The 20,838-nt window shown below is 46.6% G+C and overlaps 1 protein-coding gene across 6 annotated transcripts in view; it reads left to right on the forward strand.

The window, feature by feature from the left end:
* The first annotated feature begins 109 nt into the window (after positions 1 to 109).
* SRGAP2 (SLIT-ROBO Rho GTPase activating protein 2) overlaps positions 110 to 20,838 on the forward strand; it is a 256,602-nt gene continuing 235,873 nt past the window's right edge. For all 6 annotated transcript variants that reach the window (XM_027976227.2, XM_027976229.2, XM_027976228.2 and 3 more), the window contains exons 1-2: positions 110 to 213; positions 2,023 to 2,631. In XM_027976227.2, coding sequence (XP_027832028.1) covers positions 2,565 to 2,631 — 67 coding nt within the window. In that variant the 5' untranslated portion in view covers positions 110 to 213; positions 2,023 to 2,564. The remainder of the gene's footprint in view (positions 214 to 2,022; positions 2,632 to 20,838) is intronic.

Here is a 20,838-nt window from a genome sequence, read left to right on the forward strand (position 1 = left end):
TTGGCTATGGGCCCCATCGGTCGATAGAAAGCGGGCGCTGATTGGCAGGAGGGTGGGCCCTGCTTCCCGGCGGGGTCCTGTGGAGTTGGCAGAGGCTCCTCGGGGGACTAAGGGGACCGATCTGCGTAGAAGCGGGTGGCGGGGACGAGAAGGGAGGAGAGCTCCTAGTGGGAAGCGGAGCCGGGGGCGCAGGACCCGTCGCGTCAGAGCCAGGTAAAGGCTCCGTCCCTCTCCCTTTTCTTCTCGCCCGCCGCGGGACTGGAGCCCAGACTGGACAGACCGGGCGGCAGAGGCGGGAAGGAGAGGGCGCGGATGTGGCTCTCGGCATCGCCCTCGCGCTGCCGCCCGGAACCCCTCAGGCCCCCTCCCTCCGGACCCTCTCCCCGTCTCCCGGCGCAGCCCACAGTGCTTCTTTAGGGCTGCGTCTCCGCCCTTCACCGTCCTGCCCGGGACCCTGCCTTGGCTCTCGCGCCGCGGCGCAAGCTCCCAGCACCCCCCCCCCCCCAAACCCCCTGCACACGGGCAGCCTCGGTGCACCTTTGGGCAGCCGTCGTTGGCATCATCCGTGACCAACGACTGCCCTCTGCCTCTGTCTCCAAGCCTTGGCGGAGAGCCCAGTCACAGCCCTGGACCCAGAAAGACGGGTGTTCCGCGCTGTTTCCGAGGCTCTTCTCCGGCCTCAGCCCCCCGGCCCGCCCGGAACGGGCCCCTCTTCACGCACTCGCCTTCTCGGACCTGCCTCTGCGCCCCCAGAGTTACTAACATCGTAGCGCCGCCCGTACCACTGCGGCCCACGATAGTCTCTTAACTACCCCCTCACCCCCAAGGTAGCCCTTCCCCTGCCGGCTCCCCGCCTATCAAGCATGTGCAGAAGCTCCACTCATCCCACGTCCGCGTGCAGTCTTCGGACCCCACCTCTCACACCCCCTCCTCCCCCTGCTTCCTGCCAGTCTGAAGCACCACGCCGCCGCTCCGGCTCCCCGCTCCTCCCTCGCTGCGGCCCTTTCTCCAGGCGCGGGAAGTGGGAGACTCCCGGCGCGGAAAGGGAAAGGGGCGGCCAGAGAGGGAGGGTCGCCGCCGCGGCGCGTCCCGGAGCGAGACATGCCGCTCTGCACTCAAGTCCTCGTCTCTCCCGCCTCCTGGGCCTGGGTCCGAGCGGAATCTCCTGGGGGACCTCCTGGTGCCAGGAGTCGGGGCCGCGAACCTCAAAGACCTCCCCCCGCCCCCACCCCCCAGCCTGGGATTGGGTGCGGTGTCTGGGATCTCTGAGCTCGGGTGATCAATTGGGGGTGGCATTTAGAGTCGCTGTGGTCCCTGACTTGGGAGAGGCGGTGGCTGCCTTCCGCACCCCCCGCCCCCGCCCTGCCTTCCCGGTTTTCCCGACTCCGACCCTCGCCTCTAACCCGTTTCCTGCTTCTGCCGACCACATTGTTTTCCTGGATGTGTCCCACACCGAGCAGCCTTTTTTTTTTTCCTGCAGATCATTCCCCCCCCCCCCGCCCCCCCAACCCAACATTTTGCTGCCAAGAGAAGCTAGTAACCAAAACAAAACAACTGGCAGGAGGGGCGGAGGGGAAGAAAAGTTGTGCCCGGGTGACTTGTCCCTTCCCGGCTTTGATCCCCTTTGAAGTCCAGGCAGTTGCCCCCGCTGGGATCGGGGGCCGCGTCGGAGTCAGGGCCGGGAGGGTTCCCTCCGGCTGCCGCTGCCCAACGCTGGCAAGGCTCGGGAGGCCACCGAGGTGTCGCAGTCCTCGCCCGGAACCCCGCGTTCCCGCCGCAGTCCCCACCCCAGGCCCGCGAAGGCCGCTGCTCCAAAGTGTTTTCTTTCAGCCTTAAAACAAAATCCGGAGGGAGCTTCCTTCCTCCCCACCTCGCTGCGCTGGGCTCTGCGGGCAGGGCGGCGTTTGGCTGAGATGAATGGGCCCAGGCTAGGCTGGGAGCGGCGTCCCTTACCCCACCCCCGCAGCGATTAGGATCTGCACTGGGGCTGATAGCCCCCTCCCCTTTCCCCTGCATTTACAGGCAAGTGAACCGGAGCAAACGACTTCCGATCCAGTCTGCGCTGCTGCGACTCCCGTTTGGGATTTGATTTGCAGCATCTTCGAGCCTGTGCAACAAAACCCCGCGAAACACGCCCAGCCCTCCCCCGGCACCCCGATACGCACCCACTCTCTCCCGGGGACCCAGCTGGGCTAGTCCACACCCCCGCACCCTCACACCATGTTGTGCGGAAGGACTTCCACTCCCCGCCTGTGTCGTTGATGTCAGACCCCAGGCCAGCCTCCGGGCGCTGCAGTTCTCCCGGCTAATGCTGAGGCTGCGGCTCGGGCTCTAGCACAGGAACCAGCTGCCGCCGCGCCCGGCCCCAGCGCCCACCGCCTGCATGTGCCCGCCGTAGCTGCCTGCCCAGCCCGCAGCCCGCGCTCCCCGGAGCGCTGGAGACCACCGCGGGGGGCCCCTTCTGCCCTCTGGAGAAACGGTCTTGGAGGTATTGATTTCGGCGGTTGGATTTTTCCCGTGGATCTATCAATTCACAATTCGAATTTGGAAGAAAGAAGGAAAACATGACGTCTCCAGCCAAATTCAAAAAGGATAAGGAGATCATAGCAGAGTACGATACTCAGGTCAAAGGTAAGGGCTTTGAAAAATAGCATAATACATCTCTGTAGACCATGGAGACATACATTTCTCTGATTTGCAGGGTGTTCATTTCTTTGGGTGGAGCAGGTGGGGGCAGGCTGACCCTAGAAGTGGTTTCCTAGGTGGGTCTGCGCCTCCGAGGGATTGTCCGTGGCAGGGGCCATAGGCTCTGGAAAGGCATTTTCGGAGTAGACTTTACAGTTGTCTGTAGGGCTGGTCATTATTTTGGTAGTCTTTTTCCCCAGGCTAAATAGGATGGGGGAAGGGCGGGAGGTTCTTGGAGAGAAAAGGCGGCAATTTGCCTCTGGGTGTCTGGGTCAGGTTTCCTTGAAGGACAGCTGAAATCTGACAGGTGTTTAGGAATTTATTTCAGAGGTTGAAGAGGCATCCAGGCAGAGAAAGGCAACCTTGAGAAGGTGTACCATTTGGAGAGCCCTGGGAGAGCCTGGGTTTTTTTTTTTCTGATGCACTATATCCAAACATGGTATTTGCTATGCCATCAGGCACAGAAAGTCTGTAGCCACCTTGGGTGCACCTTGCACCTGCCTGGTCTCTGGTTGCCTGCATTCTGTCTGAGATTGGAGAACAGAAAGGATAAGGTCACTCACACCCAGTCTCCACCTTCACCTAAACCCGGATGGAGTTGGGATGTTCCTGGGTGGTGCTGATTCTGGAGAATGGGAAGACATAATTGTTTAACCCTTTTGTACTGTTGTCTTCTGCTCCAGAACACACGCGTTTAAAGGCCCTCACACCTCTGCAGAATTATGAGGGGTAAAGCGAAATGTGGACCCGGAGAAAGCAAGGGACCTGTCGGCACATCTTTTCCACTGCCTGACTTGGTGCATGAATCAAAGCCCCTTCCCAGGCAGCCTTTTTTAACCAGCAGTACCCATAGAAGGGGTTCCTGCCTGTTAAAGAGCCCCAGTTTATGGTTGTATAAGGCACTGTCCCTTCCTGGCCAGTCACTAGAAAGAGCCATGTGGCTCTAGCCCATTGAGACCTCAGCTGGGGAGTGGGAGAGGTGGGTGGCCTTGAATGTTACACCACATGGTTGGAGCTCTGGGTTTTCCTTTGTTTCAGAGTGCAGAGGGAGGGGCCCCTCCTTCTTTCCCTGCGCCAATGCAAGGAGACCTTTTCCTATCCTAGAGGACTTGGGAAGGGCCATGCCTCCCCTCTTAGGATTGCTGGGGGTGTGAGTAGGGCAAGAGTTTGAAATGGGCAGCTGCTTTATCTCTTGGAAGGTTGGATGGTAGTTTGAGGTCCATGTTGTGCCTATGGGATCTTTTTAATGTCATCAGCTTGGTCCATGCTGGAGGTACCCTGAAGGACCTTCTGTCCACTGGGCTGCAAAGAACTGGGGGAGCTGACTGATGGATAGCTTCAGTTGAGCTGGGACTGGGAGAGGTGTGGCTGTGAGGTATAATTGAGGTCTTGGCCTCTGGTCACTGTTCATAATCCCGGCCTATTTCTGTAAACAATAGGCTACTGGCCTCGGTGTCCTGTCCAGATGTACTGCAGTTTGCTGTTGGAATCCCAGTTTTAACCAGATATGTCATTCTTTTTTTTTAATACGTTCTATTCTTAACTGTTGCCATAGGGAGGAGTGTTAATAACTTTGACTTTCCCAGATTTCTCTCCAGAAGCATGCCATTTGACTCAGGTGCAAAGTGATTTCACACATTTATTTTTTGGAAGGTTCAGGACCAATAGGTGTTGAATTGTATCTGCTGATTCTCTATTGGTGAAGGATTTCTCACAAGTGTCTCAAAATTAAACACTTTGTATATTTACAAACATTGCTGTTTGAGATGATGTAATGCAGTTGACTATTTGGGGTTTCTCTTCAGCCTTGCCACAGGCAGGGAACTGCTTTGCTTTGCACTGATATGTTTTCATTGACACTATTCGGCATCATAGAATTTTATAGGTGGCTGAGCATGATGTCTTACTCAGAGAATGTGCCCGATGAATGCTTATGAGACTGATTTGAACGGTTTAGTCCCTCATTTATAGCTGAGGCAAGTGGAGAGAAATTAAGAGGCCTGTCCAAGGTCACACAGCTGGATGGTAGTAGATCTGAAACTAGAAGCAAGTTATCGACTCCCAATTATCTGTTCTATTCTATTCATATTTACTATGAAACGTCATTTGACCAGAGTAGGGTCAATGTATCATTGATCATATCAGAGTAGGGTCAATTAAAAAGCCAAAATCTATTAATGGATCATAGTAGAAATAGTGATAATAATAGATTATATTTTGTGTGGTCATTGTGTTCCAACCTGTCCCAAGTGCTTTATAAGGATTGTCTCATTTAATCTTCACTTAAAACCGGGAGGTGAATCCTGCTTCATTCTCTATTCACTGCATGAAGAAACCGAGGCCTAGAGAGGATAAAGAAGTCCTTCCAAGGTCACATAGGCAAACCACAGCAGCGGGACTCCACTTCTTTATTCATCAGCTAGTTATTGAGTTGGAGAAGGCAATGGCACCCCACTCCAGTACTCTTGCCTGGAAAATCCCATGGATGGAGGAGCCTGGTGGACTGCAGTCCGTGGGGTCGCTAAGAGTCGGACATGACTGAGCGACTTCACTTTCACTTTTCCCTTTCATGCATTGGAGAAGGAAATGGCAACCCACTCCAGTATTCTTGCCTGGAGAATCCCAGGGACGGGGGAGCCTGGTGGGCTGCCGTCTATGGGGTCGCACAGAGTCGGACACGACTGAAGCGACTTAGCAGCAGCAGCAGCAGTTATTGAGTGTCTTGAATGGGTTCTGGGCACTGATAATGTGGCTGTGGACAAGACAAAGTCCTCTCCCTCTTGAAGCTTTCAAACTAGAGTCTGTGTTCCCTGTGGAAGATCTTGGAGATCTGTGTTCTCCATAGAACTTGGAGACAAAGGCCCTGGTTTTTGGGTTGGCTCTGCTCGCCTGCTAACTAGAAGCCCTTGGTCAGATTTATGATGTTTCAGCTTTTTATGGGTTGTGTGGGACTCATAGTGCTGCCAGTCTTACTTTTTTTTACAGACGCCAGGATAAAAAAGAAAATTAATTTTTTGGTCTGATGTTTAAGAGTGCAAGTTTTTGAGTCAAAGGGATCCAGGTTTAAATCTCAGTGCTTCTACTCACTTGCCTCGTTCCTTGGGCACGTCACCTGACTTGTCCAAGCCTCAGGATTCTGACTTGAAAAACAGGCAGCGTAATACATGTTTCCTAGGTGGTTGTGAGAATTCAGTGAGATAGTGTATCAAAATCATTTAACACAGTATCTGGCAGTTGTAAATGCTCAGTAATAGTCAAGTGAAAGTGTTAGTTGCTCAGTCATAGCCAACTCTCTGGGACCCCACGGACTGTAACCTGCCAGGCTCCTCTGTCCATGAGATTTCCCAGGCAAGCCACCAGAAACAGTAAGGTCTGCTTAATTGGGATGAACATTCAGTCCGCTCGCCTTTTCACTCCCAAAGTCCCAGTTGTAATGGTAAGAAAGGAGTCTTAGGAGTAAAACCTGGGTTCTAATTTCAGTTCCTCAGTAGTAATGAGAATACCTTGGTTTGATCTCTTACTGAGAACTGTTTTTCTTTCTGAAAAGTGAGCAGGTAAACTGTCTAACTGTTGGTCGCCGTTGTTCTGTGTATCTCTGGCCAGAGTCCTGAGTCTTGCTTTCAGTCAGAATGGTTTAAATCAAGAGGACCCTTAATGGGCTTTGGGGAGCCCTGCCTGTCTGTGGTTTTGGCTCCCTTTAAACCACCTGCTTGCATGTGCCCTGAAGGACTTCTGAGACTGCAGCCCCAACCCTACCCCAGTGTGGTTTTATGAGGGGCGTGCCTCCTTAGTCAGCCTGCCTTGGAGCTGCCTTCTTAAAAACCATCATTGTTTCTGCTTTGTGGGTGTTCAGATTCCTTTGAAAGTTCATGCCTTTCAATCTCTAACTCGAAAGCAGTAATATTCTTAGTACTTGTACATGGCTCAATTTACAAAGTGCTTCGTATACATTAATCTCTGGAAATTCTTGACAGATTCATGGTTATAACCTGAGGCCTTTTGGCCTCTAGTCTGTCAGCTTCTTTGGGGATTGGAGCAGCGAAAGGTGGTAAGGTGCGGGGCATAACCTTCACGAGAGGTGATAATCTGGCTGGTATTTGGATGAGCTCACCTCATGGCAGACCCTCCCAGCTATTGTCCTGACCTTGTTCAAGGCTCCTTTCCTATACCCTGTCCATACCTTGAGTTTTTACATCCCCCAGAAAGCTTGAGATCGACAGTTAATGCAGATATTCCAGGAGGAATCATCTGAAACAGAGTGGCACTGTGTGCTGAGCCGTCAAATTCTCTTTCTTGAGAACATTAGGGGTCTTGTCTTTTTTTTTTTTTTTTTTAATGTCTTAGAAGAACAGTGTGTGTGCACCGCAGAGCAGAGCTGAGAAGTGAAATTTTGTAATTTCCATCTGGAGCATTTTGATAGAAAAGCCTCAGGCCTTTGCCTGGAACAGTTTAACCCTTTCAGGACCCTTTCAAAGCAGATGAAATTTAAAACTCTAGACATAAGGTGTGTGCACACACACTTGGGCATGTGGATTGCTGGTATTTAAACAAGCTTTTTCTCTGGGGAGGTGTGAGTGGTTCTTCACTCCTGCCAACAAAGGTCTTTTCAGAAGCTTCTTTCCTCCCAGCCCCCATCTCTCAAGGGAGCTTTAAATATAATCAGTTTGTGAAAAGCTGCAGTAAAACATCTCGTTGGAATCCCCAAGCAGATGCCATCATCTTCCTGCGAGATGATGGAAGGCACCTCTTCCCCTGCTCAGAGAAGATAGGACTCTGTGGTAAGGTGAGCTCCTGGAAAAAAACGAAGCCCTTGCAGAAAGTCTAGTCCTGCACTCTGTATCTCCAAGTTAAAAGGCCCTGGCGGAAGGTGGTTGGCAGGGAGCTGGGCCTGCTGTGTGCTGTGCAGAGCAGCAATGGTTAGAAATGGGGTTCGTGAGGAGTTCTTAACTTTTCCAGTTTCAGGCACTCTCTTGAGGAATGGGAACAGAAGTTTCTTTTGGAGAACCCCATCTAGTAGTTATGTACCACACAGGTTGAAAGCCTGGACAAGCCCTGATCATTGCTGTTATGAAATTTACAGAGTCTGACTTGACCCTGCGATGTAGGGTCCACACCCTTTTAAAATCAGCAGGTGCCTAGCCCCTGACTCATAAACGCCCACTGTTCACTGGACATAAACGCGGGCTGCCAGTGGCACCTGTAGAGGACTCCTTCCAGAAGAGAGGTTTTCTTCACGAGAGTCATGATTACCTTAGACCCTAGACCTCTGAGGTCTTTGTTAGGAAAATATAATGTCATGTTGCGTGGAAAAAGAAGTTGCTATTTTGATTTCTACTAGCAATAAAATTCAAGTAATGGCCTTTTGGGGAATCTGGGAAAGTTACCTCAAAGTTGTTTGATTTAAAAATAAATAATGAGAGCACTTAAAATGTTTCTGAAAATTACAAAAGGACACCTTTACTGATTTTGCAATAATGTATAGAAACTCTCTTCTGTCTCTCTCTCTAACTGTGGTGAAATACACATAGCATAAAATTTACCATCTTAATGGTTCTCAGGTGTACAGTTCAGCGGCATCATTGTCGTGTAACCATCACCGCCATGTATCCACAAAACTCTCTAATGCAGAGTTGAAACTCTGGACCTGTTAAACACTAACCATCCCCCACCATCTCTAGTTGGTGGCCCTAGGTACCTGTCAGTGTAACGTGTAGTATGCATCCTTTTATGACTGGCTTATTTCGCTTAGCTTAGTGTATTAAAGGTTCATCCATGTTGTAGACACTTGTTCATCCTTGTGTCAGAATTTCCTGCCTTTATATATGTGTAATCCATATTTTACAATTATATGTATAATATAATATACATTTTTAAATCCAATCATGATCCATGGACACTTGGATTGCTTCTGCCTTTTGGTTATTGCAAATAATGCTGCTGTGAACATAGATACATTCTTATTTTTGAAAAATCTTGTCTACCCTGAAGTTTTACAGGCTGCATATGGATTTCTACATATTAATCACTTGTCTCGATTAAATTTTTAGAGTCAACATTAAAAAATACATATTCATATTTCCATATTATGAATATATACATATGTTCATAATATAAGCACTGTATATTACTAAAAATTTTATACCTGTTAATAACTACATAAGTGACTAAATTTTCATTATATTTTTAACAACTTTATTGAGGTTTACTTGACATATTATAAACCACACATGTTTAAGGTATACAGTTAATAAACTTTGACATATTATTTCCCTATGAAACTATTACAATAAAGATAAATGAATGAAACCACCAGAAAATGTCTTCATCATTTTGTGTTAATAAATGAATAGTGTAATACCATATTATAGAAAGGACATTAGGCTAAAAATTAATAAGTAAAAGCTGAATATTACCAAGTTTTAAAAGGTAATGAATAAATGATGATCCAAGCCACCTAGATTGGTGTCTGGAAATTTTATTTGACCTTAGTAAATAAAAACAGTCTCACAGGGAAGTGGAGTTAATAATTATGTCGCAGCCATTCCTGTGTGTTTGGGAGGGAGGATACAGGATAAGGGAAGAAAGAAAAAAAATCTTGGATATGTTACAGGTTGAAGCTTGACAATATCTCTTTTCCTATAGTCTTTGCTTAACTAGTTCCCTGGGCCCCAGGCCTCCTCTGCTGAGGGGTCACAGATGAACCAGATGCCAAGGGGAGGGGCCTGGAGCCCCCTGGGGAGATCTGCTCAGAATTGTCTGAATATGGCTTCTTTCCCCTAATGACTGATTCCCTATTGTCCGTTGAATAGAGACTAACTTTCCAAGGTGAACGTTACTTGGTCCTCAATACAGCTGCAACCTATCATTTCAACCATACTTTTTCATTTTATTTAAAATGAATTAGAGGCCTGTCTGGACTATTTGCCATTCTTCAGATGCATATATTATTAACTAATATTTTGCTGTTTGTTTGGAGTTTGATGTACTTAATTCTTATACCAACTGTGGTGGTTTAGTGGTTTAGTTGCTAAATCTCTCGCAACCTCGTAGGTTGTAGCCTGCCAGGATCTTCTTGCCCATGGGGCTTCTCGGGCAACAATACTGGGGTGTACACCAACTGAAGGAGGAATATATTGTTACTATCCTCCTTTGCTGCTGAAGAAAATGAGGTGGAAGAGTCAGTGGTTCACCCAGGGTCTGTAGCTGGTGGATGATGGAACAGGAATTAGAGCCTTCGCCATCACCGGAGCCAAGTCTTTTCTTCTTCTTTTAAAAAAGTATTTATTTACTTAATTTATCTATTTGACTGCACTGGGTCTTACTTGCAGTACATGGGATCTTCAGTCTTTACTGCAGCGTGCTGGATCTTGTCTCCTGACCAGGGCTGGCCCCTGGGCCCCCTGCATTGGAAGTACAGAGTCTTAGCCACTGGGCTACCAGTGAAGTCCTCCCGAGTCAAATTCTGAGTGCTGTTCTCAGAATACTTCTTTATCCTGCCCAGCCCCACATCTCCGCCTACTGAAGCCTCACCCTTCTAATAAAGCCCGGCTTTTCTGGGATGCCTTCTTTGGTCGCACTGGTGGGAAATGACCCCTCTCTCTAATTCACTCACTCACATAGCACTATAGTTTATACTGCCTAAGGTTTTCAGTATTTGTCCTTCAGTCTTCTCTCCCAGGCTTCTGGTGGGCATGTTTTGAGGTTTGGGAGTACAATGCAAAGAGCATAGGCTTTGAAAGTCGCCCTTAACAGGAATCATGTCAGCATCACTGCCTTCCCCTACATCCTTGTTCACTTAACTCCTCTTTCAAGCCTCCTCTTCTGTGACATGGAGATAATAAGACCTACCTTGCTGGTTTATTCTAAATGTGTGTAAAATTCCTAACTCCGTGTATGGCAAATATTAAGTGCTAAATAAGTAACTCTTATTATGTGGCGGGAGGAGAGTCCCTTCAGATGGAATAGGGTTGTAGCCTAAATGGTGGCTCTTAGTATATATATATATATATATATATACTGGCTATAATGATGAACGCATAAATGAATGACCTGGACTACTATAGGTAATATTTTTTAAAAAATAGTTTCTTAACTTGATCTTAACAATAAATCTTGCATAATACCACCAAAGTGATTTTTTAAGAAAACAAACCAATTGTTCTGCTGAGGTCATAGCATGAAAGACTGTTTACATCCATCACTGCCCACTTACCTTGCTCACATTTCATACTACTGGAAGGCTACACTGCCTCTCGTTTCCTTACTGCACTGTGTTATTTCATGCTTCATGCTTTATCCATGCTGTGTCTTCTTTTGGGATGGGTCCTTTTCCTTGAACCTGGAAAACTTATCCTTTAAAACCCAGCTCAGATGTCACCACCTCCAAGAAGTCTTCCCTGCTTATCCCTACTCTGCATAGTAACCCTGGGCAGGATTCCAAGCAGGATTCCTTAGTGTTTCTGCACAGGGCTGATCAACCTACCCTCAGCATCTCCTCAGCAGTTTCTTTGCACCTCTTTTTATATTGCACTCATCATATTACACTGTAATCCCTTCATTTACACCTCATTATTTACAACTAGCTGAGTACCTTGTGGACAGAATTGTCTTTTATTTGTTTCCATGTTTCTGGGCATGGAAATGAATAAATGCTTATAGACTGAACGTGACCCTTTTCTGCGTGGAGGTTGCATGTGGCAATGCCAGGATGCCTTGCTTCTGCATTTCTCTCCCTACTCCAATAACAAACCTTCTCCTGTGTTAATATTATTTGAAATTCAAAGTAGCTCAAGCATTGTGAATAATATCATTAGACAGGGACAGGTACAAACTATATTGTGCTATGGAGGCTCCCCAATGAGGGTGAGTTTTCCTTATTTACTTCCTGCTCTCTCCCTTTAGAATCATGGCCCTAGAGCTATACTTGAGTTCTTTAATCATGTCTCTTTCCTTAAAAAATCTAGGAAAAGATTAACTCTGAAATTCCAAAGAGTTGAAAACAAAAGTAAGATTTTCTGTAATTGAAGCAAAACACATTCTCCATTGCTCCAGGATTTATTCATCATTCAAAACCAATATTCCAAGTCTAAATTTGAGAAAGTTTAGGTGTGTTTTGACGAGGAGTTAAAACCGACTTGACCTGAAGAGGAACTACTGGGATACTTCTTTGATGCATGGGTTTGGAGAGCTGCTGCCCCGTTGGAAGCAGCTGCATGATCAATGGTAAAAGGGGAAGGAAGGGACAAACAGAAGAACTCTCCCCTCTGGTTTTGCAAGTCATTTGGTATCCAGTACCCTTGACTTTATTTATACATTGTGAATGAAGGGTTGTGAACTTGAAATATATATTCGTGAGGAAGGAGAAGCAGCTGGGATGGGCGCCTTCTCCATTTCTGTGGGTATTTTAGGATGCCATCTGTTAGGGAGAAGGCAAAGCATTTTTTTTTTTTTTGACCTTTCTTCTAAAAATGTACTAATCAGCAGGCAGGTGACCCAGAAGGCGCTGCGAAAGTTGAGACCTTGTCTGTTGCCTGAGCCCAGACTCTACCTTTCGAATCAAGTGTGATGGATAGGGTCTGAGTGCTCTCCCTAGAGAAGGTGACCTCACCAGCCATGGGCTCCACAGGAAGACACAGCCCAGAAAACAAAGGGGGCCAGCAGCGTGAGCTGCCTCAGAGCCGGGGATGTGCCAAGAGCTTTGAGAAATACATCCTGTTTCTGAAGCGTGGACAACAGTTTCTCCAAATATCGAACCCTCTTGGAGATCTGCTCCTTTCCCCACTGGTGTTTTCCTTGTGTTTATTTGTTTATTTGGGCCGGGGGTTGAGGATAGTTGATAGCAGTCAGAGTAGGCTGCTCTTGGGGGAAGCATCTTGACTGAGGTACCTTTTTTGGAGCAGTATCTTTTGGGGGCCATGACAAATTGAACTACAGGACTGCATGGTTCCCTGGGAAACAGCGCTGGATTTGGAGTCAGAAAGCCCTGGTTCTCGATTGGCTTTGCCATTTCCTGCTGTGATTTTGGGGGTCACTTTTCAGGTCTCAAAAGTCCTAGTTTCCTCCTCTGTAAAGTCAGGATAACGATTCTCGGCCCTGGCTGATGATGCTGTTGAAGATGACTGGCAATTGTGTTTTAAGTGCTTTCGTTGTTTAGTTGCTAACCGCTGTCCAACTCTTCAGCAACCCCATGGACTATAACCCGCCAGGCTGCTCTGTCCATGGGATTCTCCAGGCAAGAATACTAGAGTGGGTTGCCATTTCCTTCTCCAGGGGATCTTCCCGACCCAGGGATCAAATCCTCGTCACCTCCACTGGCAGGCGGATTCTTCACCACCAAGCCCCCGTGTAAGCCCTTTAAGTGCTTTAGGTACAGTCTTAACTCATGAATCTCCCAGCAGCCCGATGAAGTAGCTACTATTATTATCCCCAATTGACAGATGAAACACAGGGAGGCTAACCAACTTACTCCAAAGCATATAGCTTGTCAGTGATAAAGGCGGAGTGGGGAACCAAGCCGCCCAAACATTGTTGTGTGGCTCTAGTGAAAGAATTCATTTGAAATGCCTTTGAAACTGTGAAATGCTGTAGACATCTAGTTGATTGTTCTCATTTCCTAGTGTCTTAATGCAAAAAAAGGAGTCCTAAATGCAGTGGTCTAAGTCTCTGCCTAGTATACACCTATTTGATTTCTCATCTAAGAAAATAAAATTAGAAAATTTCTAAGGTCCTCCCTAGCTTTCATGGTTCATTATTTTTGCTTATTTAAGATATTGAAGATGACAGTTTTGCCCCTATTAAGCAGGCACATGTGTAAGTACAAAACCCATTGTATTCTCTGAATGACACTCTTCCCAGTCTTAGGGCTTGCTGTGTCTGTGTGGCTACTGCATACCCCCAGCGTAGACCCCTGTGGTGGCTCACCCAGGTGTGAAATTGAGGGGAGGGGTAGTGACTTGAAGGGCTTCCCTGGTGGCTAAGATGGCAAAGGATCCATCTGCAGTGCAGGAGACCCAGGTTCGATCCCTGGGTCGGGAAGATCCCCTGGAGAAGGAAATGGCAACCCACTCCACTATTCTTGCCTGGAGGATCCCACGGACAGAGGATCCTGGTGGGCTATACAGTCCATGGGGCCACAGAGTCAGACACCACTGAGTGACTAACACTTTGATAGTGACTTGATGGGCCCATAGGTGGGCTTGTGATTGAGTTACTAGGGACAATAAATGCTTTAATCAAGATAAATATAGTAAACCTAGAGATTCCAGTAACCTCAGAAACTTACAAACTGAGAAAATCCTCTCCTGATAATAGTTTTCCTCATCAATGTTGGTGGGCCAGAGGTGGAACTTGTTTAACTCTTGGTATTATAGTCACTTATGTTGTGTGCAAAGCTTGAATTTAAAAGAAAAAGGAAGTTGGGTGATTGTCTCTAATTAAAATTAAAGAAATAAGGAAGTGGGAGATTTTTAATTCCTGACATCTGGGCTGGGGCAAACTAGGGGAGGTAGTGTGGATGTGGAGCTGAGTAGGCTTGATGCGAACATCTGGGCTTTGGGTAAGTGGCTTCAGGCTCTGCCAGGATACAGGACGGCCTCTTGCACCTTCTGTTCCTCTCCATATGGTAGGCCCTTGTCAATAAAGGGATTCCTTTGAGAAGTGTGATCAGGTATGCCGTGATACAGAATGGAGGTGTTTCCACGATTATGTTTGTTTTTGCTCCACCTAATGAATTGGCTAAGTAACAGTCTGTTGTTTTAAAATGAGTACTATTAATAATGATGACAGCTCACATTTTTATCATTAGGGCGTTTAAAAAAATATCATTCACAGGGAGGGAGGGCTGTGGGGCCATGGAGCTGCACCGTGTCGGATGAGTCCTTCCACCTTTGGGATTCTCAGCTATAAAATAGAAAGATAGATTACTGGTTCCTTGCTTCATCATTTTTAGGACATATGATCCAAAGTGGTTATCTTCAAATGAGTTGACACACAGAGGTTTCACACTGATAGTTGTCCTGAGAGAAGGCTAGAAACCGGAGGACAGAGGTCGTAATTCTTCCTACTTATCTCTCCTACCTCTGGTTTACAGTTTCATCTTTTTTAAAACATTTTATTGGAGTATAGTTGATTTCTAATGTGTTAGTTTCATGTGAACAGTGGAGTGATCCAGTTATACAATACATACTCATTCTTTCTCAGTCTTTTCTCATATAGATTATTACAGAATGCTGAGGAGAGTACCCTGTGCTACACAGTGGGTCCTTGTTGATTATCTGTTGTATGTATAGGTTAATCCAAAATTCCTCATTTATCCTTTCCTACCATGTTTCTCTGTTGGTAATGATAAGTTTACTTTCGAAATCTGTGAGTCTGTTGCTGTTTTGTCAGTAAGTTCATTAATATCATTTTAAAAAATTAGATTTCGCATGTGAGTGTAAGGTTTCATCTTCAAATGACATTAATAAGCTTTGTGTTTTAAACATCCTTAGAGTCACTGGTGCTGTATCTCTTGATCTCTCGTATTTATTCAGTGATTTGTGGTGATGTAAGTTATCTCAGCTTTTTGCTGTCAGCAATTTTAAACAAACATTGAAGCATTTTGGGTAGATGATATCTGCTGCTTTGATTACAGAGGTTCTTGATCTGGATATTTTAAGACCAGTGACAACACAATTTTAAAACACCTAGTCTTTAAACCCAGCCTTTGAAATGACCGCAGTGCTCGCACTGCCAGTCTGACGTGGGTTGCTCAGTTCGTCCTTTCTGACGGTGCATGTGTGCCCGTGAGATTTCTCCCACTTGGGCCAGGGAGCAGGACTGCTGGTCCAGAAATGCTGGCTCTTCTGGATTCACCAGCAAAAGGTTAATCATTATCCAGACGGAAACAAACCTCCCAAGTTTTTAACCTTCCATTGCCTCAAGTCTTCTTGCTCCTCACAGGAGACGATGCATGCGTATACACACACACACACACACACACACACACACACACACAAGCACATACACACACTCTCTCTCTTAACAAAACTCAGTGCAAAGCGATCTCATGTTCATGAGAGCTGGAATTACTTGGGAGGGGCACTTGTGTTCTGCAGGCTCAGTGGGCATGTTGTGAAAGCAGGGCTGTTTGGTTTGTGGAGATTGAAGATAAGACTGTGATATGTGATTTAGTAAGAATTTGAAAAATTATCCGATAACATTAGGAGCAACAGAGCACTCGATTGTGTTATTATTATTATTTTTTTTAATGCTTGAAACTATTTGGAGGAGGAGTAAGGAGCTAACATTGTTTTCAGGGCACGGGAACCCCCTCCCCACCCACCAGCCACACCTGTTTGCCTAGGCAGAGAGTGTGAGGCCTCTGAGAGATCCTGACAGATCATTTAGTACATTCTTCTGGCCCTGGGCAATTCTTCAGTCTAATCCTGTCAGGAAAAGGTCTGGCAGCTAACCTTTAAAATCTTTTCCAGAAGAGTACACCGGGCCTACCTTTCCATCTTGTTCCAGTGACCCAAACTACAAACGGTCAATTCCTTTATTTGCAGAGCTTGAAACAAGATTAAAAAAAAGGAGGCGATGAACTGAAATCCTGCTTTTGCTTCCACTGCCACACCCTGTGGACAGCCCTTTGCTTCGCTTGGGTTCTCAGTATCCAGGGGAAGGAGGAGGTGATTGAGGAAACTTTCACGGGGTTGGCTCGTGGCTGCCGAGGTGTTCTTCCCAGTCCCCTCCCCTCCTCAGTGCCACCAGTTTGGGCTCACCTTGTATTGAACAAGGAAATCATGAGCTAATTTCAATCCAGCATCCATTTATTGAGCACCTAGTGTGTGCTCTATATGCTAGGTTGTGGGCATATAGAGGTAAATAACAGGGTTTTAGCTTTCAAGGAGCTTCAGCCTATTAAAAGGCATGGACAGATCACACAAATAGGTGGTAGGACTACAGTGGAGGGATATAGAAGGCCCAGAAGGGAGAGAATAGTCTGACAGTGAGTAACATTGATAAGGCTGGTGGGGGTAGGGGGGAGGGAATGGATTGAGATTACCTCCTGGTGTTAATAGAGCACTTGACATTCTGAGAAATGCCTTCCACGCTTTATCTTATTTAACCTTTAACTGGTACCATATAGCAGGGCAGAGTGATTTCAGGCCTTTTTGCTTTTTGTTTTCTGGGCTTTGCTTGAAATACTTTAAATAAAATATTTTGAGATAATTATACGTTCACGTGCAGTCATCAGAAATAATGCAGAGATTGCATATACCTTTAATTTAGTTTCCCTCGATGGTTCACACTGTGTAAAATGACAGTATAGCGTCACAGTCAGGACACTGACATTGATGTAGTCACAGTGCTGAGCAGTTCGTCACTAACGTTCATCACCTCAGGCTGACCTGTTGCAGTCCTGTCTCCCTCTTCGCTTCATCCCACCTCCCTTAGTCCTTATCTCTTAACTCCTGGAAACACTACTAGTCTGTTCCCCGTGGTATGATCGTATCAGTTCAAGATCATTATACAGATGGAATCGTATAGCATACAGCCTTTTAGGTTGGCTCTTTTTCGCTCAGCGTAAGTTTCTGGTGGTCCACCTCGGTCGCTGTGTGTGGCAGCAGCTGATTCCTCTTTGCTGCTGCCTGGCTTTCCACTGTATGGATGTGCCAGTTTGCTGTGCATTTACCCACTGAGGGACAGCTAGGTGGCTTCCAGTTTTTGCCTGTTATGAATAAAGTGGCTGTGGACATTCATGTACAGATGTTTGTGTGAAGATATGTTTTTTAAAAAGTGTAGGTAAATTTTTTAATGAAAAGTTTATAGATTAGATGGTGAAAAATCTAGATTTTGCTATTCACTAGGAAGTGACTTCCCTGATGTCTCAGACGGTAAAGCGTCTGCCTACAATGCGGGAGACCCGGGTTCAATCCCTGGGTGGGGAAGATCTCCTGGAGAAGGAAATGGCAACCCACTCCAGTACTCTTGCCTGGAGAATCCCATGGACAGAAGAGCCTGATGGGCTACAGTCCATAGGGTCGCAAAGAGTTGGACACGACTGAGCGACTGCAGTTAGGAAGTGATATATATTCCTAAAACTAATAGCTTTTTGAGTCTTAATTTCCTCATTAATAAAGTAGCATAATATATGTTCTGCTTCCATCCTAGAGTTGTGTAGATAAACTGAGGTACTATATGGTAACAGACACTATCAACTCTAATAAAATATAAATGTTTCTAAATGGGACAAGTTACCACCTCGCTGTGTTTTCTAGGAGAATTGAGCTGGAAACATACCCAGAGTAGTTCTTAAATTAAAGTCTAGAAACAGCTTTTTTAGGTGGTCTTGCTTTTACTTGTTATTGACATGTGGGTGTTTCTTATATATTCTGGTTACTTATCTTCTGTTGGTGATATGGCTTGTAAATACCTTCACCCAGAGTTGGCTTATCTTTTCAGTTTTTATTGGATTCTTTGATGTATAAAAATTTTAAAATTGTAATAGATTCAAATCTGTCTAGCTTCTCCTTTATTGTTTGGGCTTATTTTAGAATGCACATACACATAACCTTTCCTATCCTGAAATCATAAGGATATTCTCCTTTGTGTTCTTTTAAATGTTTTTTAAGTTTTACCTCTCACAAATCTGACTTGCATAAATGCAGAATTTCTTTTTGTGAGTGGTGTGAGGTTGGGATCTAACTTTCTTTTCTGGTCTGTGTGGCTAACCATTTGTTCTGGTTCTGTTTGCTGGAAAGAGCCATCTTTTCCTCCATTAATCTGTAATGTCACGTTTGGCCGTGTATTGAGTTTACACATATTTGTGGGCAAAACGAGCTTGCCATCATGCTTAGTGGTGTTTAATCCTGGGGCGTGCGACAGGGGCTGTTACTGCAGAGCTGGATGCCTGCCTCCTGAGTAAGCAGCTGCAGGCTCTCATCACGTCTCCAACCAGGTCAGCTCTGCTTTTAGGGTTGCTATGTTGAGTGTCCACCTCAGACTTTATTTGAAGAGCTTCTTACATTTAAAAACTTTGTTGAAGGTTTTAAAACTATAGTTTTAGCAAATTCTTGGTGGAAAGTGTTTCAGAGATAGCTGGAGGTCTCCTCTCATTTTGAGTTGAATTCCAAGGGTAAGCCATGCAGAAGTCAGGACCTAGCAGTGAGGGGAGAATGTATTTGCCAAATAAATATAGGATTGTCAGTAACCCTGAATATATCACCTATGTTACCCATAATTAGTGTATTGGTTCCACAAGAGATTTAGAGCTATCTAGAATCTAGCGGGTATCCTCTGCAGTTGCTTAAAGCAGTGGCAAAAAACAGCCAACGTATGCAAAAAGTAATTTAAAAAATAATTTAGCCAACAGCAATACGAGAAATGACATCAGCCAGTGGATGACTGAAAATGAGTAGTATTGATAAGAACTTGAGGAATTCAGAGATGGGAGAGGTGTGGGCCAGAATGAATAGGACCTTGACTTTCAGAGTAGGATCTGGCTCACTGGGGAGTAGGAGGCGAGAACAGAGGCTGTGTGTGCGCCTCCCTGAGTGGTGTTCCCACAGCCCCGCCATGCTCACCACCCCCCCTTCACTTCCTACACCGAAATACAATGATGGTTCTATCCACCCTCACCCCGCCCCAGGCCCCTTCCCGCAGACGCGCACTCCCTACCAGAAAGGCGCTTGTGAGCTGTTCGAGGGTGGGCAGCTTTTCATTTCCACGTTCCCAGCATCCAGCAGCATGTTGGCATGTGGTGGGCACCCAAAAATGTTTGCTGAGTGAGTGAGTGAGTAGATTCTGGCTGGAGCAGAGGAGAGTGAGGTGGGGCTAGATGGATTTTGATGATCTTGAAGATTAGCCAGAGTTTGCCATGCGATGAAGCAGTCAAAACAATAGAGGCTGTCCAGGTTGAAGGGCAGGGCCATGCAGGCCTACTTCAGAGAGACTCTTCAGTTGCTCTGGGCTAGAAAGGGAGACCCTTTCCAGACACTGCACGCTACTAGTCTGCCCAGCCCAGAGGTTGGTGCTCTGAGTATGTTGTTAAATGTCAGTTCAGTTCAGTCGCTCAGTGGTGTCCAACTCTTTGTGACCCCGTGAACTGCAGCACGCCAGGCCTCCCTGTCCATCACCAACTCCCGGAGTTCACTCAAACTCATGTCCATAGAGTCGGTGATGCCATCCAGCCATTTCATCCTCTGTCGTCCCCTTCTCTTCCTGCCCTCAATCTTTCCCAGCATCAGGGTCTTTTCAAATGAGTCAGCTCTTTGCATCTGGTGGCCAAAGTATTGGAGTTTTAGCTTCAACATCAGTCCTTCAATGAACACCCAGGACTGATCTCCTTTAGGATGGACTGGTTGGATCTCCTTGCAGTCCAAGGGACTCTCAAGAATCTTCCCCAACACCACAGTTGTTAAATGTGACCTATTCTTGTATTCGCCGACAGGGGGAATACAGTTCGCCATTTACTGAACTAGCAAGCCGTGCTCAGACAGATGATCCGAGGTGACTGGTGTCTGGGGTGAGGTGGTAACTGAGGCCCAGGTCTGTTAGGCTCCCACGCCTGCTTGTTCTTTTCCCGTCAGTACCATGTTTGTGCGCATTAAGTTGGAGACACTACTCAGGTGGGAGAATGGGCTGCAGAGCTGGGTGTGGGAGCCAGGGCCAAGGTGAGGGTCAGGAGTGCCTGGGGCTTCCAGCTTGGTAGGCAGAGAGGATGATGGCGGCAGTGGCAGGAATAGGAAGGGGAAGTCAGGGTCGCTGCGCTTGCCAAGAGAGGGAGCGTTATTCTAGACATCCTGAGTTGGAGGCGACAGTTCCATTCAAGCAGGCATTGCATCAGGCAAGTGACAGTGCCACCCCTTCCCCACTGCCTCCACCCCACTTTCATTAAATCTGTCATTTTCCTTTCTTCTAAATTGGGAACGGTGCAGAGAAACCGTGAAATAGATGACACCTCGTGTACTTGCCAAATACCTGACCTCATTTGCAGCTTCTTTGCGTTTCAGTTTGAGAAATGCTGTCCCTTGAAGGGGACTTACTGTTTGTGTTCAGGAATTAATAGCATTTTCTTTTCCCACTCCCGGTAGGGAATGAATACGGCTAAACAAGGAAAGGACAAACTGGAGCCCTGAGCTCCCCTGTTCTCTGATAAGCCTCTCTCCTGCC

The sequence above is a fragment of the Ovis aries genome, chromosome 12 (assembly GCF_016772045.2).
Source record: "Ovis aries strain OAR_USU_Benz2616 breed Rambouillet chromosome 12, ARS-UI_Ramb_v3.0, whole genome shotgun sequence".
Classification (NCBI taxonomy): Eukaryota; Metazoa; Chordata; class Mammalia; order Artiodactyla; family Bovidae; genus Ovis; species Ovis aries.